This window comes from Heteronotia binoei, chromosome 5, assembly GCF_032191835.1.
Source record: "Heteronotia binoei isolate CCM8104 ecotype False Entrance Well chromosome 5, APGP_CSIRO_Hbin_v1, whole genome shotgun sequence".
Taxonomy (NCBI): Eukaryota; Metazoa; Chordata; class Lepidosauria; order Squamata; family Gekkonidae; genus Heteronotia; species Heteronotia binoei.
In genome coordinates, this window is record NC_083227.1 from 29,151,977 (window position 1) to 29,168,086 (window position 16,110).

Genomic DNA, 16,110 nt, shown 5'->3' on the forward strand with positions numbered 1-16,110 from the left:
TTCCTCTCCCCCTTTGCATCTGCACAACCAGGGCTTTTTTTTGAGCAGGAACGCAGTCCCAGCTGGCTTGGCTAGAGTTCTGGCTGGCTTAACCAGGGTTCAAAGGGTGTGATGTCTATCCATGTTAGTTGTCACATTTGCATTTGGCTTGAGGGCAATGGCATGGCACAGTGTCTGTCCCAAAGGGCCATCAAACACTATACTTTGATGATACAAAAAATGCAAGCATTTCAGCTCGGGGGGAGGGGTTATAAAATCCTTGTTTCCAGGGCTTTTTCTGGGCAGGAACGCACAGGGATGTTGTTCCAGCTAGCTTGGTGTGAGGGGTGTGTAGCCTAACATGCGAATGAGTTCCTGCTGGGCTTTTTCTACAAAAAAAGCCCTGTGCACAACCCTGTGAGGTAGGTGAGGCTGAAAGTCTGTGACTGGTCTGAAATCACCCAGTCAGCTTCCACAGTAGGAGCCTGAGTCTGGCAGACCCTGCCCTGTCACATTGTAGTGGCTGTCAAAGTTATTGTGGGCTGAAACCGTATGTAATACTTCTGGTAAATGTAAGTGAACAAACATGCACTCTGTCACAAAGCAGCCAAATAAACACCGTTTGCAGGCACACTCTTTTGTGATCTCACAGGGCCATTTTACACACCGGAACTGCTAAATGTAGCCATCTGCTGTATTTCTACTTCTTAAGACTAACAGGAAAATAAAAGCAGAGCAGCTCCAAACAGAGGGGCTCTGCTCACTTCTCTTCCTTTTACACACTCACCAGGAAGACCCAGGAGCCCTCAGCCAACTGGGAGAAGGCTTTTTGTGACTGTTTCCCTCCTCCTCCCACCCTCAGCCAATGGAATGCAACAGACCTTGACTGATGGTTTGATGGGCCAAAGACTGATGCAGCACAGTCCCAACCAATCAGGGTGCTCCATTTTGCCACCATGAAAGGCTTCTATATATATAATATAAACAGAATTTGGAATGGATCTAAATAAATGTTATGTAATACTGTTTATTTATTTATTTTTTAGTATTTTTCTACCCTTGAAGTAACTGTAATTGCATATGCCTTGTTATAAATGATAAGAAGTGAGACAGGATGGAAACACACACACACTTGCTTTTTTAATACAATATGTGTATTATGGATGTTCTAGATCAGGGTGGCCAAACTTGCTTAACATAAGAGCCACCTGCAATAAACATCAGATGTCTGAGAGCTGCAAGGCAGGCAGGTAGGCAGGCATAAGAATGTAAAAGAAGCCATGTTGGATCAGGCAATGGCCTATACAGTCCAACACTTTGTGTCACACAGTGGCAAAAAACCCCAAACCCAAGTGCCATCAAGAGGTCCACTAGTGGGGCTAGAAGCCCTTCCACTGTGCCCCCCCAAAGCACCAGAATACAGAGCATCACTGCCCCAGAGAGTTCCAACGATAAACTGTGGCTAATAGCCACTTACGGACCTCTGCTCCATATTCTTATCCATTCCCCTCTTGAAGCTGCCTATGCTTGTAGCCACCACCACCTCCTGTGGCAGTGAATTCCACATGTTAATCACCCTTTGGGTGAAGAAGTACCAGTACTTCCTTTTATCCATTCTAACCCGACTGTTCAGCAATTTTATTGAATGCCTACGAGTTCTTGTATTGTGAGAAAGGGAGAAAAGGACTTCTTTCTCTACCTTCTTGATCCCATGCATAATCTTGTAAACCTCTATCATGTCACCCTGCAGTTGATGTTTCTCTAAGCTAAAGAGCCCCAAAAGTTTTAACCTTTCATACAAGTAGCCCTTTTCTTCACTTTTTCCAATGCTATAATATCTTTTTTGAGGTGCAGTGACCAGAATTGTACAAAGTATTCCAAATGAGGCCGCACCATCGATTTATACAGGGGCATTATGATACTCAAAGAGCCCCATGGCACAGAGTAGTGAGGCTGCAGTACTGGAGTCTTAAGCTCTGCTCACGATTTGAGTTTGATCCCGGAGGAAGCTGGGTTCAGGTAGCTGGCTCGAGGTTGACTCAGCCTTCCATCCTTCCGAGGTTGGTAAAATGAGTCCCCAGCTTGCTGGGGGGAAAGTGTAGATGACTGGGGAAGGCAATGGCAAACCACCCCGTAAAAAGTCTGCCATGAAAACATTGTGAAAACGTCACCCCAGAGTCGGAAACGACTGGTGCTTGCACAGGGGATTCCCTTTACCTTATTATTATGATACTGGCTGATTTGTTTTCAATTCCCTTCCTAATAATTCCCAGCATGGTGTTGGCCTTTTTTATTGCAATCGCACACTGTCTTGACATTTTCAGTGAGTTATCTACCACAACCCCAAGATCTCTTGGTCAGTCTCTGCCGGTTCACACCCCATCAACTTGTATTTATAGCTAGGATTTTTGGGCTGAAACCATATGTAATACTTCTGCTTAATGTAAGTGAACAAACATGCACTCTTTCGCAAAGCAGCCAAATAAACACTATTTGCAGGCAAATAGATGGGGGATGAGGGGGACATGGAAAGAAAGCAACATTCACTTTAAATGCATTCTCCAAGCCACTGGCTAGCTTGGCTTGGTGAAGTGATTTAAAGAGACAAATATCCTCTCCAAGCTGGCTGATGGGGCGGTGGGGGCTTCAAGAGCCACACGATGTGTGTGAAAGAGCCACATGTGGCTCCCGAACCACAGTTTGGCCACCCCTGTTCTGGATGTATATATTTTGTATGATATTTTTTGTATTCACCACTTTTCCTTTTGTTTTCCGTATCCTTAATATTTTTTAAAAATAAAATATAACAACCAACAAGACCTAAGGGGCTCCATTTAATGTCTGATCTTGACCTGTGAACCCTTTGTGGATATTCTTTAGGCTGCTCAGTGTTTTCTTTTATGCAGTCTTTATGCATATCTCCTGGCTTGTTTATAACTGGCAGTTTAATTTGGTTTTATTCTTTAGTTGTGAAAATTTTCCAGGCTATACACTTGATTTGAAGCCATGAAAGATCAGTCTGTTCAGTAGGACTTAAAGACATGTTGGGTCCTATTGAGTTTTCTGATAATACAATACAACAAAAAAAGCAATCAGTTAGAAAACCTACTCAAGTTTATTCAACAGGGTTGACTCTCAGGAAAGAAAAACAAAACAGCATTTACAGATATCAAGAGAGCAGACTGAGTAATAAGCATGAAGCCACCCTGTCTCTCTAGGCCTTCTTGTTCCCTTAACAAACATACACATATCCCCCACCCAAGAACCTACCTAAGGGATTTCATTTGTTTTAGCAGTTTTATTTTTTAATTGATTACTGGGTGGGTTTTTTTTTTTTACTCATGAGGTGCATTGGGCAGCTTTCAGGAGAAGTAATTTCCTACTGAGCAGTGTGATGCGGTGGCAAAAAAGGCCAATCCAATTTTGGGCTGTATCAACAGAAGTCTAGTGTCCAGATCACGTGAAGTGATGGTATCGCTTTACTCTGCTCTGGTAAGCCCTCACCTGGAGTATTGTGTTCAATTTGGGGCACCACATTTTAAGAAGGATACAGACAAGCTGGAACAGGTCCAGAGGAGGGTGACGAAGGTGGTGAGGGGTCTGGAGACCGAGTCCTATGAAGAAAGGTTGAAGGAGCTGGGGACGTTTAGCCTGGAGAGGAGGCGGCTGAGAGGTGATATGATCACCATCTTCAAGGACTTGAAGGGCTGTCCTATAGAGGATGGTGTGCGATTGTTTTCTGTGGCCCCAGAAGGTAGGACCAGAACCAATGGGTTGAAATTAAATCGAAAGAGTTTCCAGCTCAACATTAGGAGGAAATTCCTGACCGTTAGAGCAGTTCCTCAGCGGAACAGGCTTCCTCGGGAGGTAGTGGGCTCCCCTTCCTTGGAGGTATTTAAACAGAGGCTAGATGGCCATCTGACAGCAATGCAGTTCCTGTGAATTTGGGGGGAGATATTTGTGAGTTTCCTACATTGTGCTGGGGGTTGGACTAGATGACCCTGGAGGTCCCTTCCAACTCTATGATTCTAGGGATATCAGAGTGTGCCTACAGATGGCTAACACACACAAGAAGATTCTGAGCCCTGGAAGAAGAGGGGGGAAGAATGAAACTCCCACAAGGAACACAGGGATGAAATGAGGCAGGGTGAGGGGGGAAATAGGCTGGAATTAGGGAAGAGTGCACATAAAATGGAAATAATGGCAAGCTGACCTCTGAATTACATACCTGTGGTGGTGACTGCCAAGAAAATTATAGGTGGAAGATTTCATTTGAAATGAGAGCTGTACCCGCTCATGATAATTAATGCTAGTTCAGAGACTGAATGAGCAGCTCTGATCTAGGGTTGCCATCCTCCTGGTGGGGCCTGGAGAGCTCCTGGAATAAGTTTTCTCCATGCTACAGGAATCGGTTCCCATAAATTAAAACCTCTGCTTTTTTTCCCACACAACCCTTTGAGGAAAGGCTGAGAATGTCTGGCCCGAGGTAAGACATTAGTGGCAAAATAAAGATTTGAAACTGGACCTCACAGACAGCCACTCTACCCGCGAAACCATACTAGCTCCAATACCTGTGGGAAGTTGTTGAATGCTCATTTTCTCAAGAGGGGTTATTTTCCAACCTCCCAGACTGTACTGCTTTTCTACCCAATACAAACACGGTACAGTTTACTTGGTTGTTTTCCCCTCCATTGTTTCCTCACACCAACCCTGTAAGGTAGGTCTGGCTTATATTGCATGCCTGGCCCTGGAACATCAGACAACATTCTTTAGCAGAACAGGGATTCAAACCTGGATCTCCCTGACCTTAGTCTGACATCCTAACCCCTATCCCACATTGGGTGGCATAGGTCAGGAAACTGGTTACACCCCTTGTGCTTCTTCAGAGGGGGTATTTCCACTCTCCTTGTCTGTGCTACTTGAACTTTTCTGGCTTCATGGGAGAAATCCTTGGTTTTCATTGCAAAGAGCAGAGGGGCAGGCCTCAGATTCAGCAGGAGCTCACAGCACAGCTCCTGAAACTTTCTGAGGGTTCCCCCTCTTCCTCCCCATCTACTTTGTCCACTGAATAGTAGGTGCAGCTGCATAACAATTCCTGGATTAGGAGAGCAGGCAGCCAGCTAGCACCAGGAGCTTTGCCATGCCCCCAGAAGCCCTCATTAACCCCTGGAGAAGCCCGTGCCACCCTTTCTCCACTTCTTATGTGGCTTGCTGGCCCTTTGACTGGGGTGTGTGTGTGTAGCCCCGGAGAGCCCCTGGCAGGTGAGGCCTCCTTGGGTTGACTGGATCTCTAGCCAGCCCAAGCAGGCTTCGCTCACCCAGGGCTCTCCTTTCTTGCATTGGGTTGCTTTTGGCAGGGTGGTGGTGACATATGCTAATGAGTTATGCTAATGCGCTTCACCACTTATTTTTCACCCCCCTGCAGAGGGGTGTTGTGTAGCTAATCTGAGCCAGGATGTTCCAATTGTGGCCTGATTTAGCGCAAAAACTCCAGCTTCTAACTGAAGATTTCTACTGCTTCCCATTCTTTGGGTTCTTTTGCCAGGAAACAGAGTTCTTCCCCAACATGGACTTTTTAAGGCCAGGACTCTTGCACACTGGAAACATTTATACAGGTTTTCCTCTGGTGTAGACTGTGTTATGCAAAACCAGGGGAAAATTTCTACTGAAGCCTTTCCACATTCCAAGCATTTCTACGGTTTCTCCATTGTGGGTTCTCTGATGGTAAGAAAGGCACGAGTCATTTCTGAAGTTCAATTCACTCTCATAACATTAATATGGTTTCTTCCCTGTATGAAATCCATGATGAGCAATAAGTCTTCTGCTGCAATTTTGAGTCTTTCCATACTCGGAGCATTTAATTGATGGAAACAAAAGGTTCAATTTAGAGTAAAGCAATTTCACAAACCATGCATTCATATGGTTTCTCCCATGTGAATTTGTCAATGAGTATTATGGTACAAGTGATCAAGACTCTTTTCACACTCCAAACATTTATATCAATTTTATTGCATGGATTCTTCAGTGTTTCACAAGATGTGCATTCTGAACATATGTTTTTCACACTCTAAACATTTATACAGTTTCTCCCTACTTTGTATACGTCAATGAGTAGCAAGGCTGTAATTCTAAGCCTAGCTCTTTTTACATTTCAGACATTTATGTGTCTTCCCTGTGTGGATTTGTTAATGGCTAGTAAGGTCTTCCTACCAAGCAAAGCACTCCTAACATATATACGGTTTCTCTCCTTTATGGATTCGTTGATGAGCAGTAAGAGTGTCACTCCGAGAAAAGCTCTTATCACACTCCAAGCATTTATATGCTTTCTCCCCTGTATGCATGTGCCAATGAGAAGTAAGATGGGCACGCCGAACAAAGCTCTTTCCACACTCAAAACATTTATATGGTTTCTCTGCTGTGTGGATTCGTTTATGAGCACTAAGGTTGTCACTACGAACAAAACTCTTTCCGCATTCCAAGCACTTATATGGTTTCTCCCTTGTGTGAATTCGTTGATGGGCAGTAAAGTCTTTACTCTGAGAAAAACTCTTTCCACACTCCAAGCATTTATATGGTTTCTCTCCTGTGTGGATTCGTCGATGGGCAGTAAGGTGGGCACTCCGAGAAAAGCTCTTTCCACATTCCAAGCATTTATATGGTTTTTCCCCTGTATGGATTTGTTGATGGCTAGTAAGGGCTCCTTTCCATGCAAAGCTCTTTCCACAATCCAAGCATTTATATGGTTTCTCCCCTGTGTGGATTCTTCGATGGGCAGTAAGGTTGTCATTCCAGGCAAAGCTCTTTCCACAATCTAAGCATTTATATGGTTTCTCCCCTGTGTGGATACGACGATGGACAGTAACACTGGTACTGTGAACAAAGTTCTTTCCGCAGTCCAAGCATTTATATGGTTTCTCCCTTTTGTGGGTTTGTTGATGGCTAGTAAGGTCTTTACTCTGAGCAAAACTCTTTTCACAATCTGAGCATTTATATGGTTTCTCCTGTGTGTGGATTCGTCTATGGGCAGTAAGGTTGTCACTTCGAACAAAGCTCTTTCCACACTCCAAGCATTTATATGGTTTCTCCCCTGTGTGAATTCGCTGATGGCCAGTAAAGGCTCCCTTTGAAGAAAAACTCTTTCCACACTCTATGCATTTATATGGTTTCTCCCCTGTGTGGATTTGTTGATGGGCAGTAAGGGCTCCCTTCAAAGCAAAACTTTTCCCACACTCCAAACACTTATATGGTTTTTCCCCGGTGTGCGTATGCCAATGGGCAATAAGATGGGCACTCCGAACAAAGCTCTTTTCGCACTCCAAGCATTTATATCGTTTCTCGCCTGAGTGAATTTGTTGATGGGCAGTAAGGTAGTTACTCAAAGCAAAACTCTTTCCACACACCAAGCATTTATATGGTTTTTCTCCTGTATGAATTCGTTGATGGGCAGTAAGGTTGTCACTCCGAGCAAAGCTCTTTCCACAGTCCAAACATTTATATTGTTTCTCACCTGAATGGATTCGTTGATGGGTAATAAGGTAGTTACTCAAAGCAAAACTCTTTCCACACTCCAAGCATTTATATGGTTTCTCCCCAGTGTGTGTATGCCGATGAGCAATAAGATGGGCGCGCCAAACAAAGCTCTTGCCACAGTCCAAGCATTTATGTGGTTTCTTGCCTGAGTGCATTCGTTGATGGACAGTAAGGTTGTCACTCCGACGAAAGCTCTTGCCACACTCCGAACATTTATAGGGTTTCTCCCCAGTATGAATTCGTTGATGAGCAGTAAAGTTGACAATCCGAGCAAAGCTCTTTCCACAGTCCAAACATTTATATGGTTTCTCCCCTGTGTCAATTCTCCAGTTTGTATCAAATACCTGGGATTCAGTACTCTGAGAAGAAAAAGATTCATTTCCCCTCTCATGTTTTGTTTCAGTGTTCCTTCTCTGCTGTTTTTCTTCCAACAGGGATTGTTGTGGTTGTTCCTTGGACTTATTCTGGGGACCCTCAACCTCTGCAATAAAGAGAGAAGACTATCAAGGGAAGAACTGTATTAATTGCTCTTGATAATGACAGGGCAGAAATCACTGGAAAGGGAAACAAATTCTGATACAGTTATCTTCTGATACTTCCCTGGCAAGTAATTCTATCAGAGGCAAGGTAAAAAAGAAGAAGAAGAAGAAGAAGAAGAAGAAGAAGAAGAAGAAGAAGAAGAAGAAGAAGAAGAAGAAGAAGAAGAAGAAGAAGAAGAAGAAGAAGAAGAAGAAGAAGAAGAAGAAGAAGAAGAAGAAGAAGAAGGTGGAGAAGAAGGTGGAGAAGAAGAAGAAGGTGGAGAAGAAGAAGAAGGTGGAGAAGAAGGGAAGAAGAGGAGGAAGAAGAAGAAAAAGGAGAAGGAGAAGTAGAAGTAGAAGGAGAGGGAAAAGAAGGAGGAGGAGAAGGAGAAGACTGCAGATTTATACCATGCCTTTCTCTCTGAATCAGAGACTCAGAGCAGCTTACAATCTCCTATATCTTCTCCCCCCACAACAGACACCCTGTGAGGTGGGTGGGGCTGAGAGGGCTCTCCCAGAAGCTGCCCTTTCAAGGACAACCTCTGCGAGAGCTATGGCTGACCCAAGGCCATTCCAGCAGCTGCAAGTGGAGGAGTGGGGAATAAAGCCCGGTTCTCCCAGATAAGAATCCACACGCTTAACCACTACACCAAACTGGTTCCATGTAAGAGAAGGTATTTCTCTGACAGCTGGCTGTGAGCAGGGCAATCCCAGGGCAAGGATTTGGCTCTGCTTCTCTACCTTCCAGGGAAGCAAGGTTTTATATCTAAACCATGGAGACCCAAGGTGTGCTCCCCACTTGTATTTATTATTTATTTATTTAATTCAATTTTCAGCCTGTGCACTGGAGTGCTCTTGGCCAATCACTGGTGGTCTTGGCCAGTAGTTCTTTCCCAGCATTTTCTGCACTGTAGGTTGTTGTGCAGGTAAATGAAACAACCTCACAAATGCCCTGAGCCCATTTGGGGGATGGCAGGATATAAAAGAAATAAATAAACAAACGCTGCTTCCAGTGCTCAAAAGGGTAACAGGATAACCAAAATAGAATAAGCAGCAACCAACAAATAAAGGAAAGACTGGGTGCCCCCCACTACCACCAACATATCACTTGTTGTGGACTCATCCCAACCCTGGTCCTCCTCTCTCTGAAGGACCACTTCCCATCAGAAGAGATCTGAGTGGTCTAGGCAGACCAACTCAGGCTCCTTCTGTGGTGATGGTTATCTCTTCTAATGCCCTAACCAGAGTCAGGCTACTTGAGAGTCTGCCATTGCCATACTGTCCTCTCAATTAAGGTTCAGCACCCAAACCCAGTTTCCTCTTGAGAAATTACTCCATTCACCAGCCGGGCAAATAATATAACAAGAAGTCCTACCCTCTTCCAACACAAAAAGAAGCAGATACCTGCTGATCTCTTTCCTTCTTCTGGGACTTGAAAAAGCCAGTTTCTTGCTTCTTCCATTGTGGATATGGAATCAGCTTGGAGAAGCAGAACCCTTTCTTTTAGGGAAAGAAACAGACCAGTAACTTCCAAACATTCCAACTGTAAGAAGCATAAACATTTTAAACCAGCCTACATGAAACCCCAGTCCCTCTTACTGTCAAAATGAAGGAATGCCTAATTTGTAAACTCCTGAAATATGTTCACAATGTGAAGGGAGCTTGCGGCTGCTTGGATCCAGAAGGTTCTAGCGGCCCAATGTGTTGAAGAAGGGAACATCTACACAGTGAAGGGAAGCCTTAGCCTAGACACAACCACCAGGAAAAAGTCTCTTAGCCCCTTTCAAAGACACACAAGATCCAACATCCCAGTCTGACACCATCTAATGTGATTCTGACGAAGAGCATCTGTCTAAAGGCTCCTCTCCATTTGAAGAGTCACTGTTATCCTACCAGGTCAGGATAAGGTGGTGACAGATCCTCAAGACACTGAACATTTTCTAACAATCCCTAATGTATTTATTTTTTTAAGTTTTCAATCTGATTCCTGTGTCTGCATAGGTTATGTTTTTTCTTTACCTATCTTGAAGAAGCTCAATAGAGCCCATGAGATGATCTAGTTCAGGGGTGGCTAACAGTAGCTCTCCAGATGTTTTTTTGCCTACAACTCCCATCAGCCCCAGCCAGCATGGCCAATGGCTGGGGAAGATGGGAGTTGTAGGCAAAAAAAATCTGGAGAGCTACCGTTCAGCCTGATCTAGTTGAAAAACCTTTTCATAGCCATTCACCTACTCACTCCTCAATGACCCTTCCACTAGGCATGCACAAGTCTTTCCCTGGCCTGCATGTGGACCTGATCCATTCCACTCCCCTAATGACAGTCTCTATGAGAAGGGCCCTACTACCGTCCTTCTTAGAAGGAGACATATCTCCATTCAGCACCTGTGAATCAAGGGACAGGAGAGCCTTACCCAGAGAGGCCACATTCTGATGATTGTCCTCCATGACTTTCTGGTGAAGGATTCTTTGGTCCAGATTCAGGAGAGCCCACTCCTTTTCAGTGAAATGAACAGACACCTCCTCAAAGGTCACCAGACCCTAAAAAGAGAGGAAGAAGAAAGAAAAAGAAAACCTCTCTCCTCACAGAAATCTTTCCCTTCTAAGGGCAGTCCAAAACAACTATGGTTAGATGTTTGAACCTTTATGAGGTACCTTCATTTTGTTCAGTGAACAAGACATCAGTGAAGAAGAAGATATTGGATTTATATCCCACCCTCCACTCAGAATCTCAGAGTGGCTCACAATCTCCTTTATCTTCCTCCCCCACAACAGACACCCTGTGAGGACAACCTCTGCCAGAGCTATGGCTGACCCGAAGCCCGAGGCCATTCCAGCAGCTGCAAGTGGAGGAGTGGGGAATCAAATCCGGTTCTCCCAGATAAGAGTCCACGCACTTAACCACTACACCAAACTGGCTCTCTGAAAGGAAAGAGGAACTATCTCTCTGGCCCAAGGTGGTGGGGGTGAGGAGGTAGGGGCATGATCTACAGTTCCACACTTACCTCATCTGGCTTCATCTTGGTAGCCACTTTATCACAAAGAGATGGCGAAGAATACACCACCGGTATCATAGCACTACCTGTGAAGGATAAATCAGTATTTGGAAGACATTCTATCTTCTCCATTTCTGCTTTTTTGTAAACTAGGAGAAATACATCCTCTTTGTATTGGCTCACGAGCTGTCAAGGAGACCAAGGCTGAACCCCATGGGTCCCACCGGCTTTTTGCGCGCAAGTATTCAAACGTTCTGCTTATTTCATTTTTAAAATAAAATTTATTGAATTCATAAGAACATAAGAACATAAGAGAAGCCATGTTAGATCAGGCCAATGGCCCATCCAGTCCAACATTCTGTGTCACACAGCGGCCAAATATATATATATATATACACACACATACACACTGTGGCTAATAGCCACTGATGGACCTCTGCTCCATATTTTTATCTAACCCCCTCTTGAAGGTGGCCATGCTTGTGGCCGCCACCACCTCCTGTGGCAGTGAATTCCACATGTTAATCACCCTTTGGGTGAAGAAGTACTTCCTTTTATCCGTTTTAACCTGTCTGCTCAGCAATTTCATCGAATGCCCACGAGTTCTCGTATTGTGAGAAAGGGAGAAAAGTACTTCTTTCTCTACTTTCTCCATCCCATGCATTATCTTGTAAACCTCTATCATGTCACCCCTCAGTCGACGTTTCTCCAAGCTAAAGAGCCCTAAGCGTTTCAACCTTTCTTCATAGGGAAGGTGTTCCAGCCCTTTAATCATTCTAGTTGCCCTTTTCTGAATTTTCTCCAATGCTATAATATCCTTTTTGAGGTGCGGCGACCAGAACTGCACACAGTACTCCAAATGAGACCGCACCATCGATTTATACAGGGGCATTATGATACTGGCTGATTTGTTTTCAATTCCCTTCCTAATAATTCCCAGCATGGCGTTGGCCTTTTTTATTGCAAACGCACACTGCCTTGACATTTTCAGTGAATTATCTACCACGACCCCAAGATCTCTCTCTTGGTCAGTCTCTACCAGTTCACACCCCATCAACTTGTATTTGTAGCTGGGATTCTTGGCCCCAATGTGCATTACTTTGCACTTGGCCACACTGAACCGCATCTGCGACGTTGACGCCCACTCACCCAGCCTCAACAGATCCCTTTGGAGTTCCTCACAATCCTCTCTGGTTCTCACCACCCTGAACAATTTAGTGTCATCCGCAAATTTGGCCACTTCACTGCTCACTCCCAACTCTAAATCATTTATGAACAAGTTAAAGAGCATGGGACCCAGTACCGAGCCCTGCGGCACCCCACTGCTTACCGTCCTCCACTGCGAAGACTGCCCATTTATACTCACTCTCTGCTTCCTATTACTCAGCCAGTTTTTGATCCACAAGAGGACCTGTCCTTTTACTCCATGACTCTCAAGCTTTCTAAGGAGCCTTTGATGAGGAACTTTATCAAAAGCTTTCTGGAAGTCAAGGTAAACAACATCTATCAGGTCTCCTTTGTCCACAAGTTTGTTTACCCCCTCAAAGAAATGTAACAGGTTAGTGAGGCAAGATCTTCCCTTACAGAACCCATGCTGAGTCTTCCTCAATAACCTGTGTTCATCAATGTGCGTACTCATTCTGTCCTTGATAATGGTTTCTACCAACTTTCCCGGTATTGAAGTCAGACTGACTGGCCTGTAATTTCCTGGATCTCCTCTGGAACCCTTTTTAAAGATGGGGGTGACATTTGCTACCTTCCAGTCCTCAGGAACAGAGGCAGATTTCAATGAAAGATTACAGATTTTTGTTAGAAGATCCACAAGTTCAACTTTGAGTTCTTTCAGAATTCTCGGATGTATGCCATCCGGACCCGGTGACTTATTAGTTTTTAATTTGTCTATCAGTTGTAGGACCTCCTCTTTTGTTACCTCAATCTGACTCAGGTCTTTCAACACCCCTTCCAATATTAGTGGTTCTGGGGCGGGCAAACACTTCTCATCTTCCACGGTGAAGACGGAGGCAAAAAATGCATTCAGCTTCTCAGCCATTTCCCCATCCTCCTTCAGTAATCCTTTTACCCCATGGTCATCCAAGGGCCCCACTGCTTCCCTGGCTGGTTTCCTACTTCTAATATATTTGAAGAAATTTTTATTGTTGGTCTTTATGTTTTTTGCAATATGCTCCTCATAGTCCCTTTTTGCCTGCCTGATCACAGTCTTGCATTTGATTTGCCACTGCCTGTGTTCCCTTTTATTAATCTCACTTGGACTGGTTTTCCACCGCTTAAAGGAGTCCTTCTTACCTTTTTCCTGTCAAACAAGGAATTATTCTATTTGCAACAGATTACCCTGTAATCCAGGGATGAGGAACCTCCGTCCTGAGGACTGTATGCGGCCCTCGAGGTCACTTGGTGTGGCCCTCGGGGATTGCTGGGCCGAACCGAGCCATGTGGCAGCCTCTCTGGGGCCTGGCTGGCCAGCAAGGATTGTGGGGCCCAACCGCACTGTGCAGCAGCCTCCCCAAGGCCAGGCAGGGATCACAGGGCTCAGATGTACTGTGCGGCAGCCTCCCTGGGGCCTGGCTGGCCAGCCAGAATTGCGGCAGGGCCTGGAAAAGTTACTGTCACAGTTCAGTTTGCACTTGATTATCTCAGATGGTGTGGCCAATATGCTAATGAGAGTGTGACCTAATATGCTAATATTAGGGGATGTGGTCTGATATGCTACTGAGTTCCTGCTGGGCTTTTTCTGCAGGCTCTTCCCATCACAGGAACTGCAAGTTCTCATGAGAAGCTAGCTGCTATCCTTTTGTCTTTGACCTTCAAGATGATAAGGATTGTGTATGCCAAGAGATTAGTTAGTAGCACCAGCAAGATGTACCAGGCCTCTTACTGTTCTCATTGAAAGGAAGGCCAGGGGAACTTTCCATCCCACCACCGTAACTCAAGGTGCTGGTTCAAAAAATAGAAACACTTGCAAGGAAAGACTATTGTGAGATACAGCATGGTAGTCCCATGATTTTCCTAGCAAATTTGGACTGAACTCTTTCAATATCAGACTCAAAGGCACTAGTCCAAGTTGGAATACCATACAATAACTGCGGGATTACTTTGGCCTTAATAGATTTTTAAAGCCGCTGGAACAACCTGATTGCTTCTATTAAAGAAAAACCGGGAAATGGCTGATGCAGTAATGGCTGCTAAGTTAACTGCAGATTTACAGTGACATGACCAGAACATATTGTAACTAAAATGGAGACCTAGGTATTTAAAATGCCTGACCTGTTCTATTTCTTTCCCATCAAATAGCCATTTGTGGATTTTACAAGACTTAGCAAGAACCAGAATCTTAGATTTTTCATAATTCAGATGCAGTTTGTTTTCTTGAAAAAAACAGAGACCTCTATTCAACAGTCGTCTAAGCCCAACCCTCGTACGAGAAAGGAGAACTGTGTCATCTGCGTATAGCAAAATGGGTACGCGCGCAGAGCCCAGTTTTGGGGGGTGGCAGTCTACTTCTGTTAGTACAGGAGCCTAATCATAGAGGAAAAGATTGAATAAAAAAGGAGCAAGTATGCATCCTTGTTTAACACCTTTTTCGAAGGGAATTCTAGGCATCAATTCCCCAGTAGTTGAGGTTTTGATTTGGCAAGTGGTGGAAGAATGTAGAGTTATGATTAGTTTGAGAAGTCTCTTATTAATGCCCAGTTGATGGAGTTTAATCCATAGAAAGACTATTGTAAATTGAGAAGCTGGAGTGGAGCATCTTTCGCACAAAAGACTTGACTTCATAGAAGCAGTCTGTCTACATTCACTGGGAAAAACACCCTTTTCAATCTTACCTGGACAGGTTGCTTTAGGGTAATGTTCCTGAAGGATCCATTCCTGCCCCTGAAATAAAAGTGAGGACCCCAGAAAGGGGAGACTCATTAGAAAGGAGTAAAGAAGCTGCAGAGATGTTCTAAAAAAAAACCTGGGGTAATCCACATGTATTTCTAGAGTAGGGGTGGCCAAACTGTGGCTCTTCTACACATTGTGTGGCTCTCAAAGCCCCCACTGCCCCCCTTGGCCAGCTTGAAGAAGGCACGTCTCTTTAAATTACTTCTCCGAGCCAAGCCAGCCAGCGGCTTGGAGAATGCATTTGAAGTTAAAAGTTGCTTTCTTTTCACCTCTCCTCCAACTATTTGCCTTCCTGCCTGCCCACTTGCCTTCCTTGCAGCTCTCAAACATCTGACCTTTATTCTACGTGGCTCCTACGTTAAGCAAGTTTGGCCACCACTGTTCTTGAGTATATCCTTGATCATATCCTGGGCCCCTCTCACCTGCTGGTTCTGATTCTTTTCCTCTGCCTGGCTGAGGAGGAAGCCTTCGGCCAGGGCCACCGCCTGGGAACTGGTCTCTGGCCTGCATTCCCTCATCCAGCTCCCCATCTCTGGGGGCAGGATGGCCAGGAACTGATCCAAGACCATCAGGTCCAGCATCTCCTTCTTGCTGTGCCTCTCTGGCTTCAGCCACCGACGGCAAAGATGGTGGAGTTGGCTGCAGACCTCTCGGGGGCCTTGGGCATCTTCGTAGCAGAAGTGCCTGAATTGCTGGCACTGCACATATGGAGGTAGGTCATTGTGCCCCAGGCTCTTCTGCATTATTTCTCCCCACAGCTCCCTTCTGCTCCCAGCCTCGGTGGCATCAGGGCTTCTCTCGGCTTCTGCATCTGCTGGGTCCAGCTCTCTGCTCATCCTCCCTTCCTCTCCAAACAGGTCACTTCTTCCTCTGCCAGATCCCTCGATGGAGTCGTCTGGTATGCTGCAGAGCCGACTCTGCCCATGTGCAGAGGGCAGCCGGGCAAAGCCCTGACTGAGCCTCTGAAAAATCAATCAAAGTTGCAGGGGCTCTCCAGAGTCCAAGGGAAATGTTGCAAAGGAAAACGTATTTTATGTCTTATCTATTTATGTATTTTTAATTATCCGCATCAAACCCCAGGCTGCCTCTTTTTCCCCTCAGGCAAACACGCTGATGACGTCACCAGACACTTCAAAGCGACTTTTCAAAGGGAAGGACCCCAAGGGGGCGGTGCTATAGCTAGTCACATG

At 45.1% G+C, this 16,110-nt stretch overlaps 4 protein-coding genes and 1 long non-coding RNA gene across 5 annotated transcripts in view; 1 reads left to right on the forward strand and 4 right to left on the reverse strand.

Moving 5' to 3' along the window:
- The window catches only part of LOC132571225 (zinc finger protein 709-like), a 1,224,940-nt gene that overhangs the window by 223,950 nt on the left and 984,880 nt on the right, over positions 1-16,110 (reverse strand). The window lies entirely within an intron of this gene.
- Positions 1-16,110, forward strand: part of LOC132571257 (zinc finger protein 883-like) — a 259,231-nt gene that overhangs the window by 173,756 nt on the left and 69,365 nt on the right. The gene's annotated exons all lie outside the window — the stretch shown is intronic.
- LOC132571306 (zinc finger protein 737-like) overlaps positions 1-16,110 on the reverse strand; it is a 61,169-nt gene that overhangs the window by 29,418 nt on the left and 15,641 nt on the right. The window lies entirely within an intron of this gene.
- LOC132571355 (uncharacterized) overlaps positions 1-16,110 on the reverse strand; it is a 51,878-nt gene that overhangs the window by 6,865 nt on the left and 28,903 nt on the right. The window lies entirely within an intron of this gene.
- On the reverse strand, positions 5,969-16,082 carry LOC132571232 (zinc finger protein 665-like). The gene is made up of 6 exons (XM_060237961.1): positions 15,343-16,082; positions 14,863-14,911; positions 11,030-11,106; positions 10,439-10,565; positions 9,432-9,527; positions 5,969-7,990 (listed from the first exon to the last, which is right to left on the reverse strand). The coding sequence occupies exons 1-6, from the start codon at positions 15,754-15,756 to the stop codon at positions 6,204-6,206; spliced, it is 2,550 nt and encodes an 849-aa protein (XP_060093944.1). The 5' UTR covers positions 15,757-16,082; the 3' UTR covers positions 5,969-6,203.